General features: G+C 40.1%; 1 protein-coding gene across 3 annotated transcripts in view; it reads left to right on the top strand.

Annotated features, from left to right (window-relative positions):
- spire1b (spire-type actin nucleation factor 1b) overlaps positions 1-22,653 on the top strand; it is a 45,820-nt gene that overhangs the window by 22,217 nt on the left and 950 nt on the right. For 2 of the 3 annotated variants that reach the window (XM_061080614.1, XM_061080616.1), the window contains 12 exons: positions 3,506-3,580; positions 3,832-3,996; positions 5,038-5,124; positions 7,813-7,942; positions 12,421-12,590; positions 12,718-12,811; positions 13,288-13,430; positions 15,551-15,688; positions 15,924-15,994; positions 16,103-16,130; positions 16,253-16,545; positions 19,110-21,862. In XM_061080614.1, coding sequence (XP_060936597.1) covers positions 3,506-3,580; positions 3,832-3,996; positions 5,038-5,124; positions 7,813-7,942; positions 12,421-12,590; positions 12,718-12,811; positions 13,288-13,430; positions 15,551-15,688; positions 15,924-15,994; positions 16,103-16,130; positions 16,253-16,545; positions 19,110-19,365 — 1,650 coding nt within the window. In that variant the 3' untranslated portion in view covers positions 19,366-21,862. Of the gene's footprint in view, positions 1-3,505; positions 3,581-3,831; positions 3,997-5,037; positions 5,125-7,812; positions 7,943-12,420; positions 12,591-12,717; positions 12,812-13,287; positions 13,431-15,550; positions 15,689-15,923; positions 15,995-16,102; positions 16,131-16,252; positions 16,546-19,109; positions 21,863-22,653 lie in introns of those variants that run through there. The other variant, XM_061080615.1, reaches the window with a different exon arrangement.

The following is a 22,653-nucleotide window of genomic DNA, read 5'->3' as shown; positions in this document are numbered from 1 at the left end:
AAAGAGAGGGTTGATAAACATCTAGGTATGTATACAAAGACAAAGAATAGAGCTTTGCATGTGTTTTGTGCACCACAGGAAGGATAAACGCTTCACTTCATGTGTCTGCCAAACCACGCCCACTAATCACGATGGTCCACGCCATGAAGTGCAGACCACACAGTGAAAATATGATGTAAATCAAAGTAAAGTTGTAAAACGAGGCTTACTTCCTGTTGCCAGGAGGTGGCGCTATCACTACGTACAGACTAATAGATCTGTTCAGGTCGGGACTCTGATCATAGGTGAGAATTTTAGTGCCGGTTGGACAATGCACAGTGGAGTTAAAAAAATAGTCATCCGGTCATGCTACAGGTCTGTGCTGAATTCCGTGAAGATCGGTTAAACCATATAGTATTGCTGTGTTTTAGGGGGGCGCTGTTGAGCCGTTTAGCCACGCCCATTTCCAAATACTCCATAATACGTACATTTTCATCGCCTTAAGCGCCCGCAAACTTTGGTGAGTTTTTGGGCATGTTCCAGTTTATAAATGTCAATCATTTGCCTGAATAATCAAACGAAAAGCAAAAGGGCAATAGCACGCTGCTCGTGTGTTAATATACATTTCAATTTCAATAGTTTCCTTCGCATAGTCGTCCTCGAGCCCTAATGATGAAGATGAAATATAAAAATACTAAAAGAGATAAAAAAATATAACAAATAATAGGATGTTAAAAGAGTGGAGATAATTTTAAGGCAGCAAATAATATGAATATGGAAACATAAGCTATGTTTGCTATGTTACGTCTGTTTACTTCATGTGAAGTAAGTGAGTGAAGCCAACAATAGAAGAAGGGAAATAAATCCAGAATTTTTTTTGTATGCACGATATATTCGGTATTCATTTCTATATAAAACCTTTACATCTTGTCCAAAAATAATAATAATATTATCCTCAAATACAATGAGCAAGATAATTACTTTCCACAGAGAATTGTGATTAAACAGAGACAAACTGCACAAACTCACTTTAATGCTCCATTTGCTGTTAATGGTGATTAAAGACCCAATGTCTATTTAAACTTTTGCATTTTAAACAATGCTTTCCACTTAATGAAAATATTTGAAAACTGTCTTGGGGAAAATTAAGATGAACTGATAGTGCGAGCCTTTCATTCCAGATGCATCATCCACTCATTCAAATATTCTCTTTTATTTCGAAACACATTCAGTATATGATCAAGTGCAGGATTTAGTTGTGGTATGTGTGTATGTGTATGTGTGTGTGTGTGTGTGTGTGTGTGTGTGTGTGTGTGTGTGTGTGTGTGTGTGTGTGTCTGCTGTCTTCCTCCTCAGGGTTCCTTCCTGCTATGCACTGCTGCTGTTGCCCTTTTACTGTGCTAATGCATCTGAATGAATAAAGGGGATTTTGTAGGTTACATAACTCTGGTAGGAAATAGAGAGGAGAGAGAGAGAGAGGACTCAGGGTGGAGAAGGCTGAGAAAGAAGGAGCTTATAAAGCAAGGAAATCTGGGAACTGCAGCCTTTTTAGCCCCAACAAGTAACGTTTTCTTATGACAGAGGTACACGTTGCTTTCTTACATGTGAGCAATCTACCAGCTGGAGGACAAAGATGGAAAATACAGGATGAGATCATCTGCACGAAGCAAACACTGTTTAATGTTCTTGTTTTATTTTAGTCTAGATAGTTTAAGCCAAACCGTCAAGTCTTCCTTTAGTTGTGATTCAACAGACACATACACAAAATATATATAAATAACAAATCAGGAAGGAAAGCAAAACAGACACACTCCACCCACCAAACCCCCATATCCAGGCTACCACCTCATAAGAATATCAGTGTAAAAGGTATTTTAGGTTTATTGAGAGTGAGTACCGAGCCTGAGGAACTGTGTCCTCTTCTGTCCGTCAAAGATTGGATTGAGTGCCAGGAAATTTTGTGCAGTTATTCATGGTCTCTATATGATGATTTGTAATCACTTTGCTGATCCTCTGACTTCTTATTTAGCAACATTAGGTCACAATTTCAGTATTGTGTGTGTGTGGATGTTAGACAGAGTACACATGTACAGTATACAGACCTATGTGATGGTTCATGCAGATGTGCGAGTCTGATCTGTTGTGTGAATGTTCATATATAAATTGTGTGTGTGTGTGTGTGTGTGTGTGTGTGTGTGTGTGTGTGTGTGTGTGTTTTTAAAGGGATAGCACGCCTCATTATCTACTCACCCCTATGCCGATGGAGGGGTGGGTTTGAGTCCACAAAACACTTTTGGAGTTTTAGGGGTAAACAGTGTTGCATGATTGGGGTATGTGTGTCCACCCTTTAATGCTTGTCATTTTTCATGTGGACCTCTTTTAAGGGTATGACGGTTGGGTTTTGTCTACACAAGCGTTGCATTTCATGACTGAATTAAAATGCTGACTTTGAAATCGGCCTTTTGAAATGGAGATGTGTGGATTTGATGGAGAGCCATGCTGCTCATACCAATGAGATAATGATGTAATGAACTAAAGTGTCTAGGCTCTAGGCTCTTCAATGTTCAAATTAGCACTGCTTAGATTTTATGGTCTGTTATAAGTTAGTAAGCACTTAAGCATCACCCTTTGTAAATAGACCACTGTATACACAGTATGCATGTAGAGTGCATTATGCATCATGGTGCGACAGATATTATGTAACCGCTACATTGAGCCTCCAGTCCAGCCAAGGCAGCTGTTCCTGAGCAGGAAGATGTTGAATTGTAGTGATTTGCAGTCAGCTGGGCAGATTGTGCAGCTAACCTTGTTAGGACACTGCATTAGCTTCCATTCATTGTTGACAGACTAACCAAAACCTTACGCAACCTAAATTCACTTATGGCTAGCCTTAACCTTAACCTTAACCTTACCAAATTTCATATCTTACCCCTAAACTTAACTAGGACCTCAGAAATTATGTGTTTCCTCATAAAGCTTTGGCCCCCATGAGGTATACTGGTCTGTTTACACTGAAAAAGGAACATATATGTGTTTATAGCTTTAAACACAACCTCAGATACAAAGTGACTTTACATTTTAGGGCTAGTAGTGTTAAGCCTAATTTAGAGAATTTAAACAGAATTTAGTGATATCTAGTGGTGACATTGCATGTTGCAGGTGAATACCCCTCAACTCACCCTCCCCTTCCAAACATAAAAGAGAACATGTGGTAGCCTTCAGCGGTCATAAAAACGCAAAGGGTGTTTTTCTTGTCCAGTTTGAACTGTATTTATTTCCTAAAGATTCAAATTTTGCTCTTGATTTTTAAACCACTGTTTATTTGTGTTTTCTTGGTGTCTAAGAATGATTTGGTTATTTACTGTACTCGGCTATATTATAAATTACCTCACTGTATTTAGGAGCTGAAATAAAGGTTAAATGACTTTGTAGACTGTAACTGCAAGTCTGTAACTGAGACATACAACAGGGCAATAATTCTGCTGGATTCTTGTTTTATATCCTATGTCTCTGTCTCTTTTACCAGAACCTCCGTAAAATGGAGGCGGAGTCTTCAGAGGAATCCAGCGGTGACTTGAATGAACTGCAGAACACTGACTGGGTAGGCAACAAGTCTCCTGTCCTATGACCTCCAGCTTCAATTGATCTTTTCACTCATCAAAGTTTAAGTGACTTTAAGGGTCAATGCCCCGTTTTGGTGTCATATCAAAAGTAGTTCATAGTTGCATGTATCACTAAGAATTGGCACTGATAAAGAAAACTTTTTTTTCTATTGTGTATACTCATATCCAAAGGGTCACAAGCTATTTTTGATGTTTCCTCTTCCATGCTGCCCTTCTCTCCCTCTGTCAGGCTCGGTTCTGGGTCCAGGTGATGAGGAACCTGCGTGACGGAGTCAAGCTAAAGAAGGTGCAAGAGCGCCAGTTCAACCCTTTGCCAATCGAGTACCAGCTCACTCCCTATGAGATGCTCATGGATGACATCAGGTTCCAACGTTTCAAGCTACGCAAAGTCATGGTTAGTGTCTGGTTCTGACCACACACACACACACACACACACACATACACACACACACACACACACACACACACACACACACACACACACACACAATACACAGAAGCTAATGCCATATTTCAGTTTAAGGAAAAACTGCTTTGAAAAACTTGCAACTGTTACATGATGATTACAGGCTGGAGAAATGCTGTGTTGGCTACCAGCACAGGGCTGGACATTCCCTCTGAGTCATGCTGACAATAGACAAGGACAGATCCAATGAACAGTCTTTAATTTGAGTTAAAAATAGGGCGGAGCGAATGGCAGTCAGTAAGGCAGTGGTATCCAAAACTCAGAGGCAAAAGGCATTGTTAAAGAAATGCGGATGGTGAAGACTGAGGATCGAACTGCCGACCTTCTGGCTGCAGGACAACCGCTCTACCCCTCAGCCACAACCACCCATACAATACATCCAAATACAAATCAAAAGTGTTTCAAAAGCTTAACACAGGGGCAGTATCACAACTATCTTGTAATTTTAACGATGCACGGAGATTTGACACTTTGAGGCTCCAGTTTTTCATTTGATGCAGATGAACAAATCAACAACTAGATCCCCATCAAACAAAGATCCTCGAATAGAAACTCGATTTTAGATAGTGTGCAGTTTCAGAGTCGTGTGACTGTGTCGGCATCTTTCCCGCCATGCTGATTCAGCTCTATGACGTCCTCCATAAAGGCAGAACAACAATGCTCTCCCTATCACATGTTCATATCTTCTACACAGAACAGCGAGATGGAAATAAAGGCACAAGATAATTAAGAGTGTAGCAGAAAATTCTGTGAATTGTATAGAGTAGATTAAACAACTGCTCTTATGTGAGAATTTGCGGCCTTTTATTGTGTTGTATCATTTTCAGTTGAATATCTTTGGGGTTTGTACTGTTGTCACACAACATTTGATGGACAATTTTCAATCATGTTGATTTTTATTTTCTATATATAACAAATTATACAATTACCTAATACAAGAACATGTGAAACCCTGTTCTGTTGTTTTAGGTGAATGGAGACATCCCACCCAGGTTAAAGAAGAGTGCTCATGAAGTCATCCTGGAGTTCATCAGGTCCAGACCACCTCTCAACCCTGTGAGTAAATAAAGCCAGTAGATTTAATATGATATTGGATCGGACACTGTCCCTGCAGAGCCAATGAAGACCTGAAAACAGACCGGTGCACTCTCTATTAGCAAGATGATGATAATCTGATATAGTCCCCATCCTAAATCTTACCCCAGACATCACAATGGCTTAGACAAACATTTACATTCACAAAAAGACTCATTTTAAACTTTATTACTTTACTTTTATTGTTCGAGGATTTTCACGATCTATGCCTTACAAGACAAGTTACTTGAAGGTTTTAAATTTAGATGCCACCATACTGGATGCCAATGCTGATTTTAGAGTTTAAAAATGTCATCACAACATATGTACTGAGAGGGACATTTTATCGATGGTTGTTCTCCCTGGTAGAGAAACTATGTGATATTCGCTATCCTTGGGATTTCTGCAGGACAATTTTTGTTTGGATGAAACAAACAAGAATGACTATTGGTTTCATATAGGATACAAACAGCTCTTTTATGTGTGAGTGGTGTGTGTTTGGTCCACCCATCCAGCTCCAAGTCCCATCCATACTCCTTACGCAAGTGCCAGAATGGCTGCATGGGCAACACGTTTGGAATATCTTGTTTTACACATGTTATCAGTTAAGAGTGGCCCGCTGCCTGCGTCGTAGGCACGTATGCCACGCTGCTCCTCTAGGGAGCCCTACTTTTATTTGAGCAATTACAGTGATCATACCAGAAACCAATGTAGCAGCTCCACTGCAAACATGCAGCAGACATGCTCCGTGTTTGAATAACCGACGCCTGTGAGACACAGCAGATCAGCGATGTAGCTGTCACGTGCTAACCCAGTGTGGCCCAGGCTTAGCAAAGACCTTGTTGCTGTCATAATTAAAACAGCTACTACATGTCATGTAATAAGACAACTATGGGTCATAATCAGCTGAATGCATAGACAACCGACTGGAAGACACACAATTCTTTAAATTGGAGCTTTGTTAAAACCACTGTAGCCTTTCTAGTGAAGCAAGAATGTAGCAGCTTTCTACATGAAGTGTCATTACAGTGTAAATATGAATATGATATAAATATTACAATCATGGGACTGAACTCTGGGTAGCGGTTGAAGAACTGGCCTGCTGGTTTTAGCTGTTTGTTAGTGTCATTGATTTTGTTGTGCAATAATGGTTAGGAATGATACCATAAGCTAGTGTGCCTTTAGGCGTTCAATAAATTTGGTTATCAAAAATAGAAAAATAAAACATTAATATATAAAATATTAATTTTAAATCATAACTTTAGTTTGACTAAGTTCTCGCGGGGCACCACCCTTCATAGAAGGGAAAAGATAGCCAATTTATTGATTAAGATCAGTCTCATTTAGATCTAGTTCAATTAGAAATCTTAATATTTACTATTAAAGACTATATAATGAACAGTTAAGGTTTATAGAGTTCTTGACAGTGTAGAGGTTGGCAAACTTCACTTATGCAACATTAATGACAGGACAAGGTTAAAAGAAAGCATTTATTATAAACATAATAAGTATAAAACACCAATTACTAAACAATATACTAACTAATAAAGATGTGTGTGTGTGTGGGTGTGTGTGTGTGTGTGTGTGTGAGGGTCTCTCTGGTGGCTAACAAAGAGAGTCACACCTTCCTGTGATCTTTTAAGATCTCTAAGCTAGCAGGGCCCACCCCTCCTTCTGGTCGGGGGACGTAGCTAAGTAGGTGAAGAGATATGCGGGGTCTGTGAGAATGCTAATCAGAAAATGGCAGGGTCTTTGTAGAGCCCAACTCACATTAACCTTGATTTAACTTGTAACACAATATCACCACATATATCAAACTTATAAACACCACACAGAATCAATTAAACAGTCTTGCTTAGCCTAGTAAAATTATTAAGCCCAGATAATGTTACCAGTCCAAGGACAGGGAGAAAGTTGCTGTGCAGTTCGGGTAGCAGTTCTGGCTTTTGAAGTCTCTGGTTCGTGTGGTCTCTGCTTCCGCGGTTCTGTTGAGCTGTGCAGTTCCGTTTCTTATTGAATCTGTAGTTCTTACCTGCAGGACACCGAGTCGCTGCAAGGAGTTTAGAAGAAGCTTGAGATGCGTGGAGGTTTTCTTGAGAAGATGAGCTGGAAGCTCGACCTTTGACCTCCAGTTGTTGGAAAAAGAATATTTGAGCTGGAGGAATCCGGTTCCTCCACTCGCCGATGCAGGAGGAAAGGCCAGCGGCCTGCTTTCCTCAGTGGTGGTCGGTGGAGAAGAGCGCTGCTGGAGCAGCCTTCGGCCCTCCGAGGGATTGGAGAAAGAGAAAGACTTTGGGGGAGGCCTGCTATTATATAGGCCCAGTGGCCTCCAGGTCATGTGGCCAGATTTTACCAATTGGCAGCTGATCCTGGTAGAAATTCGCACCTATGTGCGAAGATGCTGAAACAAAGGGGACATGTTGCCTCCTGGGAGACGGAGTTATTTGACCTTCTCAGGACAAAGAGAACACATTGCACTCTGGGAGATTGAGTATTCTCCAGCCCATGCGGCTTGTCAGGACATGTGCTTTCAGGTTTTTACTTCGAATACAGGCCTGAAAGAAAGACCTGCCTTTTTGCACAAAAACCATGTCCCAACAATTTCTTTCTCACAACTTACTCACTCACTGTTTTCACGTATTTTCTTTTATCTATCATCCTCTGTGCTAGGCGTCAGCTCGCAAGCTGAAGCCACAAACTCAGCTTCCTCCAACCCTGCATGAGCGGATCCTGGAGGAAATCAAAGCAGAGAGGAAACTGCGACCTGTGTCCCCTGATCAGGTCCGCAGAGGAAGGCTGGGTAAGGAAACTGCCAAGTCTTCGTCACTGTTCTTGTTATGTAACACACACACACACACACACACACACACACACACACACACACACACACACACACACACACACACACACACACACACACACACACAAACAAACACACACACACACACATTCTCTCTCTCTCTCTCTCTCTCTCTCTCTCTTGCACATGATGCTTGCAGTTTATTTACACTTTGCTCCACTTTTATTTGCACCTCTGCTCTTTGCTCTTATAGCTAATTCTGCCTAACTTATCATATTTGCATTGCAACAAATGCACATTATTGTTTTGTTGACTATATTGTGTACAATATAGTGAAAGGTGTACATGAATAATAATGCTAAGTGTCTGCAATTCCATGACCACTAATTGTACTAAAACAACTACTGTTTCTGAATGTCACTTATCTCTCACCATTGGCTATGGTTTTTTTAAATGCTATTATCTACCATCCTGAAAGTGTTTATACTTCAGTGATCTGAACGTAGACTATAAGCATGTTATACCCCTGTCTTAATTTATAAGTCTTGCCTTAATTTACCTCCTCCACAGCAATAACTATACTATGCCATGATTGTTTTTTCTTGCAGTAATTCGGCCACTTAGCATGTCTTTCAGTTTTGATGCGTCAGGTAAAGTTTCCTCGCTGCTTACCTGGCTTTTTTAAAATTTATTTTCTTCATGACTTTCTGTTAACCTCCTTATTGTGGCTGCCCATCTGCTTTCCTAGCTCAGACACATGCAAACACACACACACACACACACACACACACACACACACACACACACACACACACACATAAGCACACTCTGCACACATCTCATGTCATGCTTCAGTGGTTGGTGATGGTTGCCTGCTTTGTGTGGGGGTGAAACCTTGTGATGATGTGAGACACAGGTCAGTAGGAGGATGAGACACTGGTGAGAACAAAGTGATGAGTGACACATTTGACCGACAGAGTGGATACACAGGATTTTCGGTTACACTAAGGACATGTGATACCCTCTGTGTTTATATGGGGAAAACAGATACATACTGGATATTTGATATACTGCTCAATATACTCAGGTCACCAATTTTTTCAATTACATCCACAAAATTAAGGAGTAAAATTTACGAAAAAGCAGTTATAATAAATAAATGATACATAACATTTTAAACAAGATAACATTTTTAAAAAGCCTGCTGGCTACGAAGAAATTCTGTCACACACCAATTTCTCTGCCAATGACACACAGTACTTTATTAACACGTAGTCTTAAGTTCAACTGAAGCTAATGTGAGTCTACGGGACTCATGTACTTTCTAAAGCTAGAATGTGATTAATCTCATTACATTACACATAATATATATATATTTTTGGCTCTAGAGCTAAGAAATGTGTTGCTGATCCTTTGTATGTATCTATTTATGCATACAAAATAACAGTCAGTGAGCTGATTGTTATTGTTAAGTAGTATGGGCAAGTTTCATTAAATGTGCACGCCTCACTGCCCATGGTGTTTTGTCAGAAGAGGGGATCCTATAACTTCTATTATTATCCGAATTTGCTAAATGAGGAGATAAGACTCATCTCTGTCCGAATAAAACAGAACACATTGCCTCACATGGCGACTGGAATATAATCAAAAGGGTTCTCCTCTCCTGCTGCTGTGAAAAGGCACCAGTGTTAAGATACTATATTGATTGCCAGTGAATTCTGGCACATCATCCAGGTATGTCTCGTCCAGAGCAAGGTGAGGACCCAAAGGCTGATGACTTACGAGGATAGATCAAACTAATTCTTTATTTATAACTTAGTTGTTCCACTTCACAGTAAGGCAGTCTAAATTAAGGTAAAAGGTCCCAAAACACGATAACTGAAGAAGTTCAAACACACAAGGAATAATAATATGAAACCCACAGAAACACTCTCAGACAAACTGATGAGAAGAACTAGCAAAGGGGAAACACGGTGATTAAATACACAAGTTAACAAGACACAGGTAAAACTAATAAATAGGGGGCAGATAAAAAACAAAGGAGGAAAAACAGGCAAAGACGGGAAAGAAATCAAAAAAGACACACAGGGAAAGAAAATTCTAAATAAAATAGGAACCCCGACAACAAAATAGATCACAAGACAGTATCTAACCTTAGGCAGAGACACACAAGGAATGGAAACACAGAGCACAAACACAGACATCTAAATACACCAAGCAAAGTCACAACACAAACACAACTGCAAGTACACAACACAAATCCAAAGTCCAGTCTTTTCAAAAGTTCAACAGAGGGAGAAGAATCATGACACAGTCTATTTGTATTTATTACATTGTTTCTCCTGTGTGTAGCTTTGTTCCTGTGTTGAGAAATTGAAACACGCTTCTGTTTGAATGCTGAGGGAAGGGTTGAGAAATACAATTAGTGTTACCTCAGCACACTTCCGACTTCACTGTACGGGAAATAATTTTGATGTTTCCATCACCCTGAACAGTAGAGGTGCTGAGTCAACGGCTCATACAGTCCCTCTTATCTACAGCTCCTGTCAGACAAGTGGACAGGGCTATGTAACTTTCTGCTGCTCTCTAAACACTCAGGAGAGGTGTCACCTTTGCTAAGCTCACAATTCCTCAAACATACTGTTGTGATGTGGAACTGTTCGGCCGGAAGTGTAATCAAGGAAGGAGCAACGGCCGAAGGAGTAACTGCGTGTGTCTTCAAGAGTCATCAACGGAAAGGAAATCAGAATAATGCAGTAATACACTTTCCCTTCTACTGCAGCCAGTGTCTCTCATCACACCACAATCTGTATCGCCTCACACTCTCTCATTCATGCTGTCCAATAGTGTGTTTGTGTGTGTGTGTGTGTGTGGGTGTGTAAAAAGTTTCCTCTATAATTGATAACTCTTGCACAGAGAGAGCAGTTTGATTCTCTTTTACTCTGTTACTCTTTGATAGAGAGATTGAACATACCCACACACACTTTAATGGACCTGATGAGGGCCATACCCACATTACTGTTTGCATCAACTCTGCTAAATGATTTTAACCGCCGGCGCCCAATTCTTTATGAACTATCACATTGTTTCGTTGTATGATGGTCATGGTGTCATGAAGTCATCAAGGTTGCAACAATTTTGACGAGTAGTTAAACATTTGGGGAAATTTTACTATCTTGCTGAGAGTTAGATAGGAAGATTAATACCACTCTTATGTCTGTACGCTAATTATTAAGCCAGAGCCAGGAGGTGATTCGGCAACACTGGCTGTGCTTGTGAGTGTGTGACCTCCTGGCTCTAAAGCTTAATTGCACTGACACAAGAGTAATACTGATCCACCAATGTAACAGAGTGAGGATAACCACATTCCCCCCAAATCTCAAAGTATTGAAGTGTCTGAGATAAAAAGTACAAAATAATACTTGGACTGCATTGGTCATCACAGATCATCGGTGTCTATGTCAGCACATGCTCATAATGGAATGCTTTTGTAGTTATCCTAATGAAGGAGCTGTCCCCTTTTAGGCTTTGGCAAAACTCGAAGTATGCCACAGGATTTGTTCCGTACAGGAACAGGTAAAGTATGAGCACTGCTCTGGTTAAGAAAGGCCTTGTTCACCTGTAACCCAACAGCCTTTTCTGTCTGCCTCCCTGGCTGTGAACTAATATTTCTTCTACTTGAATATTTGAATGCTAAGTTCTGGTAAAGATGCAGGTAAAGTGTACAGTTATGGCTAATAATGGCTACTCTATTTGTGTTTCAGTGAATTTTAAAACATGGCAAAGACACAGCTCTAGTTTAGCGCCTGTTGAGACAATGAGCTCATGTCGTTGCTTTTCCCGAAAGGAGAAGAGACTTGAAGGATCCTACAGATCCTATCAGCCGTGGCCCTTTATCTGTCTGGTGTAGCAATTGCTTGTCTCCCCTTCCCACACTCCCTGCCTCCCTCTAAAACCCTCTTTTCAGGTTGTTTCTTTTGTTCATTTGGGCTCCCAGAAATCACAGTTAAGAAGAAGGGAACTTGATAGGTGGTTCGTTACGTTGAATTGATTCAGGGCTCAGTGACCCTGTTAGTGACTTGGTTTCAAGAGTTTATCTTTGGTTGTCTGCAGAAAGAATCCTGTTTAGGGAGTTTAGAGTCCAAATTACATTTCATTATAGATGCCTCCATGCTCCGTGTGTAACACCAGCCTGCTCCTTTGCCTCCCCTCAGACCAACTTAACTCACCATTCCTGCCCTCTTTTCACTTGGGATGGATCTCAGTCTTCTCTAACAGGATTCATTGCATCTTATCATCCTACCTCCCATTCTTACATTAACTGAACAAAATCTGTGTGGGAGGACGCAACATTCATGGTCGATTTTTAAGAAAAACAGCCTAAAGATGCAAGGAATCGTGTGAAGAGTTGAGATTCATCTCAAGTGTTTTTCTCTGTCTATAACTGAATAACTGTCTCTTTGTGTGGCCCTGAACAGATGAGTTTAGTCCGTACATGGGCAGAAGGACATCCAGCTCTCTGTCTCTGAGCAACGGAACAGCTTCTCCAAGACCAGAGCTCTCCGGATGTCACTCTGCACCTCCGAGGAAAAGGCTCCTGAAGGCTCCCAGCCTCGCCGAGCTTATCAGCTCAGACTCTGATGACAGTGTAATGAGTTTGTGTGTTTATGCGTCTGTGTGCTTGGATTGTGTGTGTGTGGGATTTTTGGAAACATTGCATCCTGCATGTGCAGAGTAAGTAATGAGTGAGTTGCTTGTGTATTCCACATATTCAGGACGAGATTTGTGGGCCCATATCAGCCAGCAGCTCCAGTATGGCCACATCTGTGATGGATGATACATCGCCGGAGTCGGTGCTGGGGAAGAAAAGTGAGTGAGGAAATACTTCCCTGTTACAGCTCAGTCACCTCCTCAACTTAATGCACATACTAATCAGTTATGAGGTTGTTTTGATTTTACAGTCTCACCAGCATTTGTATCCTTCCGACAGTCAGCGGTCGGAGGTATTGTGTTTTCAGGTTGTCCGTCTCTCCGTTAGTCCCAATCTTGTGAACATGATATCTCAAGAATACCTTGATTTGGTACAAACATTCATTTTGACTTATAGATGGTTTTGGTGGTCAACGATGAGATGAAATAATTCGACAATGTTGATTGAAGCTGAAAGATCAAGGTCACAGTGACTTCATATGAGTCTGTGAAAATATGTATTTGGACTGAGACTGGTAATTCTACTTCTCTATTCTGTCTGTACCTCTGTACCTGAGCTCTGATTTAACAAGTCAGGGGTTTCTCCCACCTAAGCAGCCTTCTTTGCTCTCTTCTGTTTTGTCTATGGACACCAGCTCCCCCCATGTTCCTTCCAATCTCCTCCACACCTCAGCCAGAGAGGCGTCAGACCCCCCAGAGGAGACACTCCATCGAGAAGGAAACCCCGACCAACGTGCGACAGTTTCTGCCACCTTCCAGACAGAGTTCCAGGTCTCTGGTGAGTCAGACACCGTTACCTACATGTCCTTATACCCCACAAACATTTTTAAAAAGTGAATAAAAAACCATCAGTAAAAACTCCCACAATGCATCAGCATTAAAATGGGCTTTTTTTAAGGAACTGGAGCTTGGGATGGATTGGTCAGAATGATTCTGTCCAGTAACTCAATAAGACAGATAGATAGAGGGGGAAATGGAGAGTGTCGTGGATAAAGAGGAACATCAGAGAGTGACCAGAGAAGAAAATGAAGAGGGATTAAACTAAACAGCAGACACTATCATTTGTTATCCTTTTGTTTGAATTTCTATCAGTGGATGACACTCAGCTATAAGGTTTGTCAGTCTGTAGCTGCCCATCCTCTCCTAATGTTTCCTGCTTCAATAGTGACCATTCACCTACAATAGAGCTGAATTCTGCTTTGGTCAAAATCCTTAATTTCACTGCCTTTGGTAACATTATAACAGTCTAATTAAAGTAAGTATCTGCAACTACATCTCATCAAATCTGCCCGGATGTGGGACAAATTGTTTATTTTGTTTATTTTAGTCGTCTTGGAATAAGAAGCGTTTAGTGTCGGATTTGAAACTAAAGTACACATTTTTAAATTTTTCTATAACTCAGCGATTAGGTTATGTTGGCAAATGTCTGAGCAGACAGATGCTTATCTACACATCCAACAGGAACAGAGTGATGTAGGCATTCGTTGGAATTTCTGCTTCTGTATGAAAATAGATCCAGTATTTCACTCTCCTCTGAAGTGCAATGTTCCATGAGCACAATTTCTGTCTTGTTCTTCTTTAAAAAGATCTCAACATGTTTTGATTGACTGTGTTTCACAGCAGTAACAGCAGAAATTTATTTTTGTACATGTAAGATTTATTTTTGTACATGTAGGACACATTTTTCTTGTGCTTTTGGGATTCATTTTTTTGTATTTGTATGAAATGTGGAAGGCTATTTGTTTCTGAAGCATAATTTATTAGAAACAAGTAGTGTATTTGTTTGTCTGATGTGTTTTGTGTTTGTAAAACGAAATGCATTAGTTTGTTACAGTTTTTCTCGATTGCTACAGCACGATTTTTAAAACAGGGCGCGGTTTTTCAAAACACTACACACAATAAGCACAACCACACACCCAATCAGCAGAAGTCCTCAGATCCTTTGCAAAATGAAACACTCTTGTAGGGTGTATAACACTGTAAGCTCAGCAAATATCAGACAGAATTTTCTGTATCCAGTACAGGTTACAATGACAGATTTCACTGTATATCTGCAAAGATTTGGTTGAACTCTTAGTCCGGCCTCCCTCAGCGTCAATCCGTGGTTCTCGACATGGTCAACTAGTGATGCACGAATTTCATTTGATAAATTTGGTCCTCTTCATCTTTGAGCATGTTCTCCTCCTGCTTCAGGTCTTCCTCTTCCTCTACATCTGGCAGGGCCTCCGCCTCTACCTCTCCCTCCTTCTCCTCCTCCTTGGATCCCCCATCTCACCCTCACTCTTCTTCCTCTTCTGACTCCTTCCATTTTGGTTGAAGTCAGGTGAACTCAACCTGATTGGTGTGTCTACAATTAAGCAATCATGTGTTCACACACCTGATGGCTGTGTTGAACCAATTGGCTCATAGGGGTGTTAATTTGACAGTCAGTGCTTTGGAATTGCAAGGAAGTGACATCATGATATACTTCTGTGTCTAATGTATACAAGTGCGTTTAGTGTTTTGCAAATCAATGTGTGTATTGTTAAGGGCAGAGGATGTCTCACCTGTTAAAGCCCTATGAGACAAATTGTGATTTGTGAATATGGGCTATACAAATAAAATTTGATTGATTGATTTTACAAAAGGTGTGAGGCTGACATTGTTCTTATAGTGGTGCAAATCTGGGCAGATGTTTTGCTCCTCGAGTGTAAGGTTTTGATATTTGTATAATACATTTTGAGTGTTTATGCAATCGAAAAAAACTGTAATTTTCACACCACGTGTTTTGTATTTGCAAACCACATTGTGTTTGCAAGTGAATAGTGGGGAATTTGTGAATCATGTTTTGTTATGGCATAGATTTGGCTCCATACAGTCACAGTACAGAAACCCTGCGTGTGTGTGCTGTTGTTGCAGGAGGAGTTCTGTTTCCCTGTGGAGTGTCTGTCTCTAACAGTGGAGGAGGTGATGCACATCAGACAGGTGCTGGTCAAGGCGGAGCTGGAGAAGTTCCAGCAGTACAAAGAAATCTACATTGCTATGAAGAAAGGAAAGGTAACTTGTACAACTCACTTTAAAGTAAAAAACAAGTCAACATGGCTGACTCACTTATGGAAGTAATACTGAATTGATTGAATTGTACCTTTCTCCACTTTGCCAAAAGTGAAAGGGCAAATATATTTTCCCTTAGAGATACAAAGAATGTGATTTCTAGTGTCAACAAATTTATTTGCTCACATTATTGAATGTCTGCATTTATTTATTTTTGTTCTAATATTTTTTCTTATAGCTCTGCTTCTGTTGTCGATCCAAAAGGTTTTCCCTTTTCACCTGGTCTTACATCTGCCAGTTTTGCAAAAAGTAAAACATTTGAAATCTTTATCTCAACTGTTTTAAAAATTTTATGTAGATAATCTAAGAAAGGATTATAAATTGTATTCACAACTTCCTATTCTTTCTCTTTTTCAGGCCTGTCTGCTCACAGTGTTGTAAAAAGGTAAATCTTACAGAATAACTCTCTCTGAGTTGTGACGTAAGATCATGAGGTTTCATAACAAAGGATCATTTTCCTCAGTATTGTTTCTCAGTTGTTACATTCATGCCTTCCTCCTCTGACAGATGCGGCTACCATCCAAACCTTATTCCAGTTTGCCCATCTACTCCATTGGCTCGACCAAAACACTCCCGAGGGAGAGGATAACTTCCATGGCTGCTGTGGGACAAGGACTCACTGTGGACGAACGGCCGGGGATGTCAGTGGAGGAAGCGGTTGGGCCGTCCCCTGTTGTGAAAAAGGCAACAATAGGATCACCTAAAGGAGCTGCAAAACCTGCTGGAGCAGCAGCTGCTGCAAAATCGGAGAGATCCTCCAGTAGCCCGCAGCGCCACAGCATCCAGAAGACCATGTCCAAGTAAGGGCCATGAACACAGATATTTACTTACTCAGACTCACAACAGAGGATGTTGTGTTCTGATCTGGATAAAAAAGTTGCTGTTCTCATTACTGTGACTGCTACAGAGAGTTTATATGTTTGTAGATGGACCTCTAGAGTGAAAAATACTCCAAATGCTCATAATCTTTTTAATTCATACACAAAAACTTAGCAGAAACTACCAAAGAATATTAAAGAGATTAAGGCTGTAAATCAGGACTTTCCTCATCTAGTTTGTACCCTCAGATTATAGCACATTGTCACTGACATCAGGTATTTTAGCCGTGGTCATTTCATTATGATATATAAACAAGAAAGTTGTAAAGGTATGAACAAAATTATGTAGCTCTGTATGTTAGAGCAAAATAAGAATTGACCGGTTAAAATTAGGGCTGTCAATAGATTAAAAAAAATTAACTAATTAATCTCACATTTTGAAATTCATTAATCGCGATTAATCGCGATTAAAAGTTTGTTTTTCTTCTAAAGACTAAATCTAATGAATTAACGAGTAATCACTTCAGACAGCCTGTATTTTACACAATGCTGTGTTTTCAAAGAGACTCATGCCTATAACCCCTACCTATAAAGTGGCAGCCAGGTCGTTAAATATCATGTATGATAAATTGTGTAAAAAAAAATATTTAAAAACAACAGCTGAAAATATTCCCAATGTCCTTGGAAACAATAACACTGCTACTTTCTTCAGTGAAACATCCAGATTAGTAAAAGGTAAAAAAAAAGGTGTATTTGAGACACCATTACGAATACGTATTCTCCACATCGGCTTGAGTGAAGAATACGTAATTTACCCTCCACACCCGACATTGAACGGAGCGAACAGCGGAGAAGTTCTTGAAGATGGATGACATTAAATTAATAATTGAAGTGGAGAAGTAAAGTGAGCTGTATGATCCTCAGCACATATGAGGCAAAAATACAAACGTTGGGACGCTGTTGCAGTTAATGTTGGAGCAACAAGTAAGTATATGCTCGAAAAAAATGATTAAATGCGGTTTTTACTGCAGGCTGATAACAGCAAAAGTATGTGATATTATTGGCGCTGCGCGGCGCTTCAGCAGCGCAAAGTAGGACTACACACACGAACATGCGCACAAACACACACACAGTTCGAGGAAGATTAAAAAAATGCACATGAGAGGACGGAAAGAGTGGAGTTGCCTGTGTGACGGTCTCTGTGCTGCTTTCTTCATTCACTTCACTTGACTCAGGCTTAGTGAAACAGTTTAACTTTATTTTCTGTAACATATAACGGGACACAGTCACAGTTATCTACAAATGAAAAGTTGCATATTACTAAACAAGTTTCATACACTAAAATAACCATTAGAAACTAAAACACTAACAGACAGAGCGACACAACTCACTCAGACCGGGGGAATCTGCTTCTGAGATAATAAAGGGTGCGCTGCTTAACTAATCCCTAGAAGTTCCTGCTGTGGGCCTTCAAAATAAGACAGACACGGCAAAATAAAAGAAATACAGTTCAGCCAGCGCTGAGCCAGGGTGGCAGCGAGCGGACCCTTGTTTCGCTGGATCCGTTTGATAACCTCCAAGGCAGAATTCCACCGGGTGGCAACATCTTGAACTAGCAACTCTTCCTGCTGTCCTTGTGCAGTTTGCTGTGCTTTCAGACGGGACTAATCATTTGACGGGCTGTGTTTGAAGGGCGACGCTGGCAGCTTGCTCGAGGAGCTGAATTTTCTTCCGCACACCGGATGTAAACAAAGCTGTTAAAATATTTTATCGCATTAATCTAGGTCACAATAATCTCATAGATTAACGCTTTAACTTTGACAGCCCTAGTTAAAATATAATGAAGTTTTTACTAATAACAGAATAACTGCTTTAGCTCCCTCCTTTCTTGGAGCACATTTGACCTAATATTGATATTGAGTTTTGTGTTTTTTCCCTATGTGCCACCATATTTGTCGTTTCTAGTCATTTCTTAAAATGGTGGAATTCTTGCAGTGTCATAATCCTGATATACGAATTAAATCAAAGGCTCACTGCAACACTTATAGATATCATTTGTTTAGGTATTGACACATTTGTCTCATTGAGAATTATGCCGACACCCGAGATAATGGGAGTGAATTTAATTTAAATAAAGAGCTGCTTGAATTGGAGATAGTAGTGAAAGCTGAGGCCTGTGGCTTGTCCAGGGTGAGAAGGACATTTGTTCGGGACAGATATTTTGATATTGATTTTTTTATCATTTCACAATGTAGTGAGTGCAACAAAAGAAGTTCCATCTTTTGTAGTAAGATGGAAATATCTAAAAAACAAACACACTACAGTGGTATGTAGTGTACAGTAGTGGTACCTCTGCATATTACTACATTTTAGTGTGAAAATATGCTAGTTTTATTCGTTCATAAGTAAGTTAACTGTTATTTGTTATTGTTGCCAAGCAGTCAAGTTTGCGTATGACTTGAACACTGAGGCAAAATAAACTGTGGTGAGGATTCAAAATGTATAAATACAGTGTGATATCTCTCCCCTGTTTCTGTTCTCTTCAGGTTTTCAAAGCACGGTTCTTTAAAGTCTCACGAAGAACTTGAACTCCCCTCGGAGCTGACGGAGGACTGGGCCACCATGGAGGTGTGTGTGGACTGCAAAAAGTTTATCTCCGACATAATTGCCTCAAGCAAGCACAGCCTGTCTCTTGCCACCAAGAGGGCTCGCTTAAAACGCAAGACCCAATCCTTCTACTTGTCCTCTCCTCGAGGAGGGGAGGAGTACCGGCCCTCTGAACGAACAATCAACGAGATCTGAAACTCTTCATTCATCTCCCTGGCTGCTCTCAGCTCAGATTGCACAATTAGAACACTCCCTGGATATGATGATTATTGTACATGTGTAATTCAGTAAGATTAAGCTCTCACAGTGGCTGGCGTGAACCTTAGTCTTAGACAGTGTGGTCTTGTTGCTGTGTCCTGATCATCGTGTACAGCTCCCCCAGACAACAGCTTACTGTAGATTTATTTTTCTTTATCATAGATGATCCTTTAAACTCTGACCACAGACTTTTAACTTAAAAGGCAAGAACAATGCAGTTTGAACTCCATCCTGTCTGCTCGCACAAAAGCATGGTCCACCCCAACTCACATTTCAAATCAACAAGCACAAGACAGAAGAAGGACCGGTGTGTGACGTCCTCAGGCACTTGCACTGCAGGAGACACAGACATCATGTTGTGAACTAAGGGTGACACAACAGAAACTGTGGAATATCAAACTGTTAGATTTATATGGGTTTCAAATTAGGTTTTTTTCCACACATGTATATATACAGTAAATGAATGTTCGATAAAGGACACCAATTGTTTTTGGATTTGTAGCTTTATTTTTCTGATGAAGCTTTTTTGTTTCCTATGTTTTACAAAGTATCACTGTTCTTTAGGAAAAAAAACATCACGTATTTTATTATGCATCACATCTAGAAAGATCCTCTGTCATTAATGCAGAATTAGTGCCAAATAATACTCCTTTCTCCTCAATCTTACACCTGCTGTGTGTTTGCAGTGAACTTGCAACAAACTGGGCCAACCCCTGGTTGTTAAAAATGTGGTTCCATTCCAAATCAGATGCATTTCTCTATGTTAAATATTCAAGCTACAGAAGCTATGCTCAAAGCAAAGGTTTTTTGAAAAACACCCTTAAGTATGTTTCAGTAAGAGCTTAACTCTCAAACTCAGCTAATGTGCGTCATCAGTACAATGCGGCTGTGGCTTGTGTCAGATTTGTTTACCAGTGTCCTGGCAATGTAAATGGGCAGGGTTTGGGTAAATAGACTGTATTTATCTAGCACTTTTCAAGTCTTATCTACCACTCAAGGTGCTGTACTGTACAATTCACATACATTCATTCACACATTCATTTCTATACATACCATTCTTAAAGTCCCGTCAGGAGTCAATTGGGGTTCAGTATCTTGCCCAACGACATTTTGGGAATGCAGGCTGCTGATGAAGCCTTGGATCAAACCACTTCCCCTCTGGTTAGAAGACGGCCCTCTCTACCTCCTTAGTTCCTAGGGTTGGGGATTGGGTGGTGTAACATGAACAAGTGAGGCACTTGTAAGAGACACTTTAAAAAATATGGTAAAAACTGACGCACTAGGGTCTAAGATTCTGTATCTTTTAGTGCATGTAGAGGTCAAGCTTTAAAACAGCTTAATATCCCAAAATGCAACTCAACAACAATATTTAATATTACCCAGCAGTAGTGAGTAACTTCATGTGGAAAATTGTTGCAGTGCCCCCTATATGAGAAAACAACCCCACAACTATCATCTGATTTGTGTTGCTAAATCCTTACTGATCAAAGTACATGACATCACCTTTTTCCAACTGAGCCCCGCCTACTTCAAGCCAGTGATATGAAAAGCACAAGACAAAAATAAAATACTGTCGGATCCCATCACAAACAGAAGGCCGCTGATTCAGAAAATAGTTTTTCTGTCTTTTAATATTGCCTAACCAGACATACATAACAGAAATATGAAGTATGTTCATTTAGGATCATTATTTTCTGTATTTGTGTCTCTCAGATGTGCATAGAACCACAAAAAGAAACATTATTATCTGCAGTACCATGTATAATTTTTCAGACTTGCCTTTTAATCATTTATATGAAACATCTGCATATTTTTGCATTTTTCTTAAATATATCTTTACATTGATAAATGTTAACTCCATTATTAGACTCCTTACTTGCGTTATCATGTAAAAAAAACACTGCATTTGTATGTGTTTGAACTGATATACATTTAATGAACCCCATCTGTCAGTACAAACATATGTTTCATACATACAATAAGTGGTAATATAATGCATTTATGATTTCCCTCCATCATCCAGAGTCTCATATAGGCAGGATTAATTACCTTGAGTTGTGGCCTGGATCCATTTTACCCTTCATCACATTCCTCCTGTGATATTTCTGCCTTAAAATGAGCCTTTTTTTATGGTCACTGTCACATGTTGAACAGTTATCTACTGTTACCGTACATACTTTGTTAATGATGGTTTTTTGGTAGGTCAGGTCTGTGTTGATCCGGTGATATCTCAACAGTGTGTTCAGTTCGGTGTGATGGGGAGTGTTGGAGGTCCAGGGGGGGAGAAAATAAACTCACAGTGTGACAGACGGCATCATGCATGTACTACAGTGTAGCTTGTACCTTAAAGTCTGTATTACCTTTAAGCTGTAACTCCCTGCAGAGTTTGCAACAGATGATGACTACAACAATAAACTAATGGAAAACCTGTCAACTGTCTATTATTTTTCTTCTTTTATTCAAAACTCAGACTCAAAAACAGTTCTACAATATACTGTCACTTTTTTATTGTTTGCGTGGACGAATAACCACAAAACTTGGTAGAAGGAAGCTGCATGGATCAGAGATGAACCTGTACGGCTCTGTTGAGCTCTACTGAGTGCCAGTCTAGTGAATGAATCTGGAATCCTCTCTCAAAAAACATTTTCCCCCCCCACAGGGTTTGTAGTGTGAAGCTAATGATGTGTTTTATAAAGATGTGATCCAAAACGTTGGCGCAAGTGAATCCACTTTAGCATGAACAGAAAAAAAAGAAGGGAGTTTCATTTCACCGTTAGCAGCAGGACATACTACTGGACTTTCCCTCTCATACCATGAAGGTTACTCTATCTCTTCAGTTACTAATAAAGCTCTGTTCAGTTAGACACACAAAGGGATATAAGAACTGGGGTTAATGAAAATGCAAGAGAATTCAAAACCAACACAAATTAGTCCTCCCCACGTAACACTAAGTTTTACTCAACCTGCGTCCCTGAAATTCAAGTATGTGTCCCTTCTGTATTTCCAAAAACACTTTAAGCATTTAAAAAAAAAACACTGGCACGAAAATGAATTAAACATGGACACTACAGGGGTATATCAGGCAGTCCATGCCCAACATACTATATTGCCATCTTTCTGCAGCAGGAACCTAAGAAACGAGAATGCATAACACATCAGTATCATTACTTAGGTTTCCATGGCTGTGACCAAACAGCTGCACTCCAGCTGTTGTCCTGAATGAGC

The sequence above is a fragment of the Limanda limanda genome, chromosome 11 (genome assembly GCF_963576545.1).
Source record: "Limanda limanda chromosome 11, fLimLim1.1, whole genome shotgun sequence".
NCBI lineage: Eukaryota > Metazoa > Chordata > Actinopteri > Pleuronectiformes > Pleuronectidae > Limanda > Limanda limanda.
Note: the sequence above shows the minus strand (reverse complement) of the source record. Positions and strands in the feature narration are given on the sequence as shown.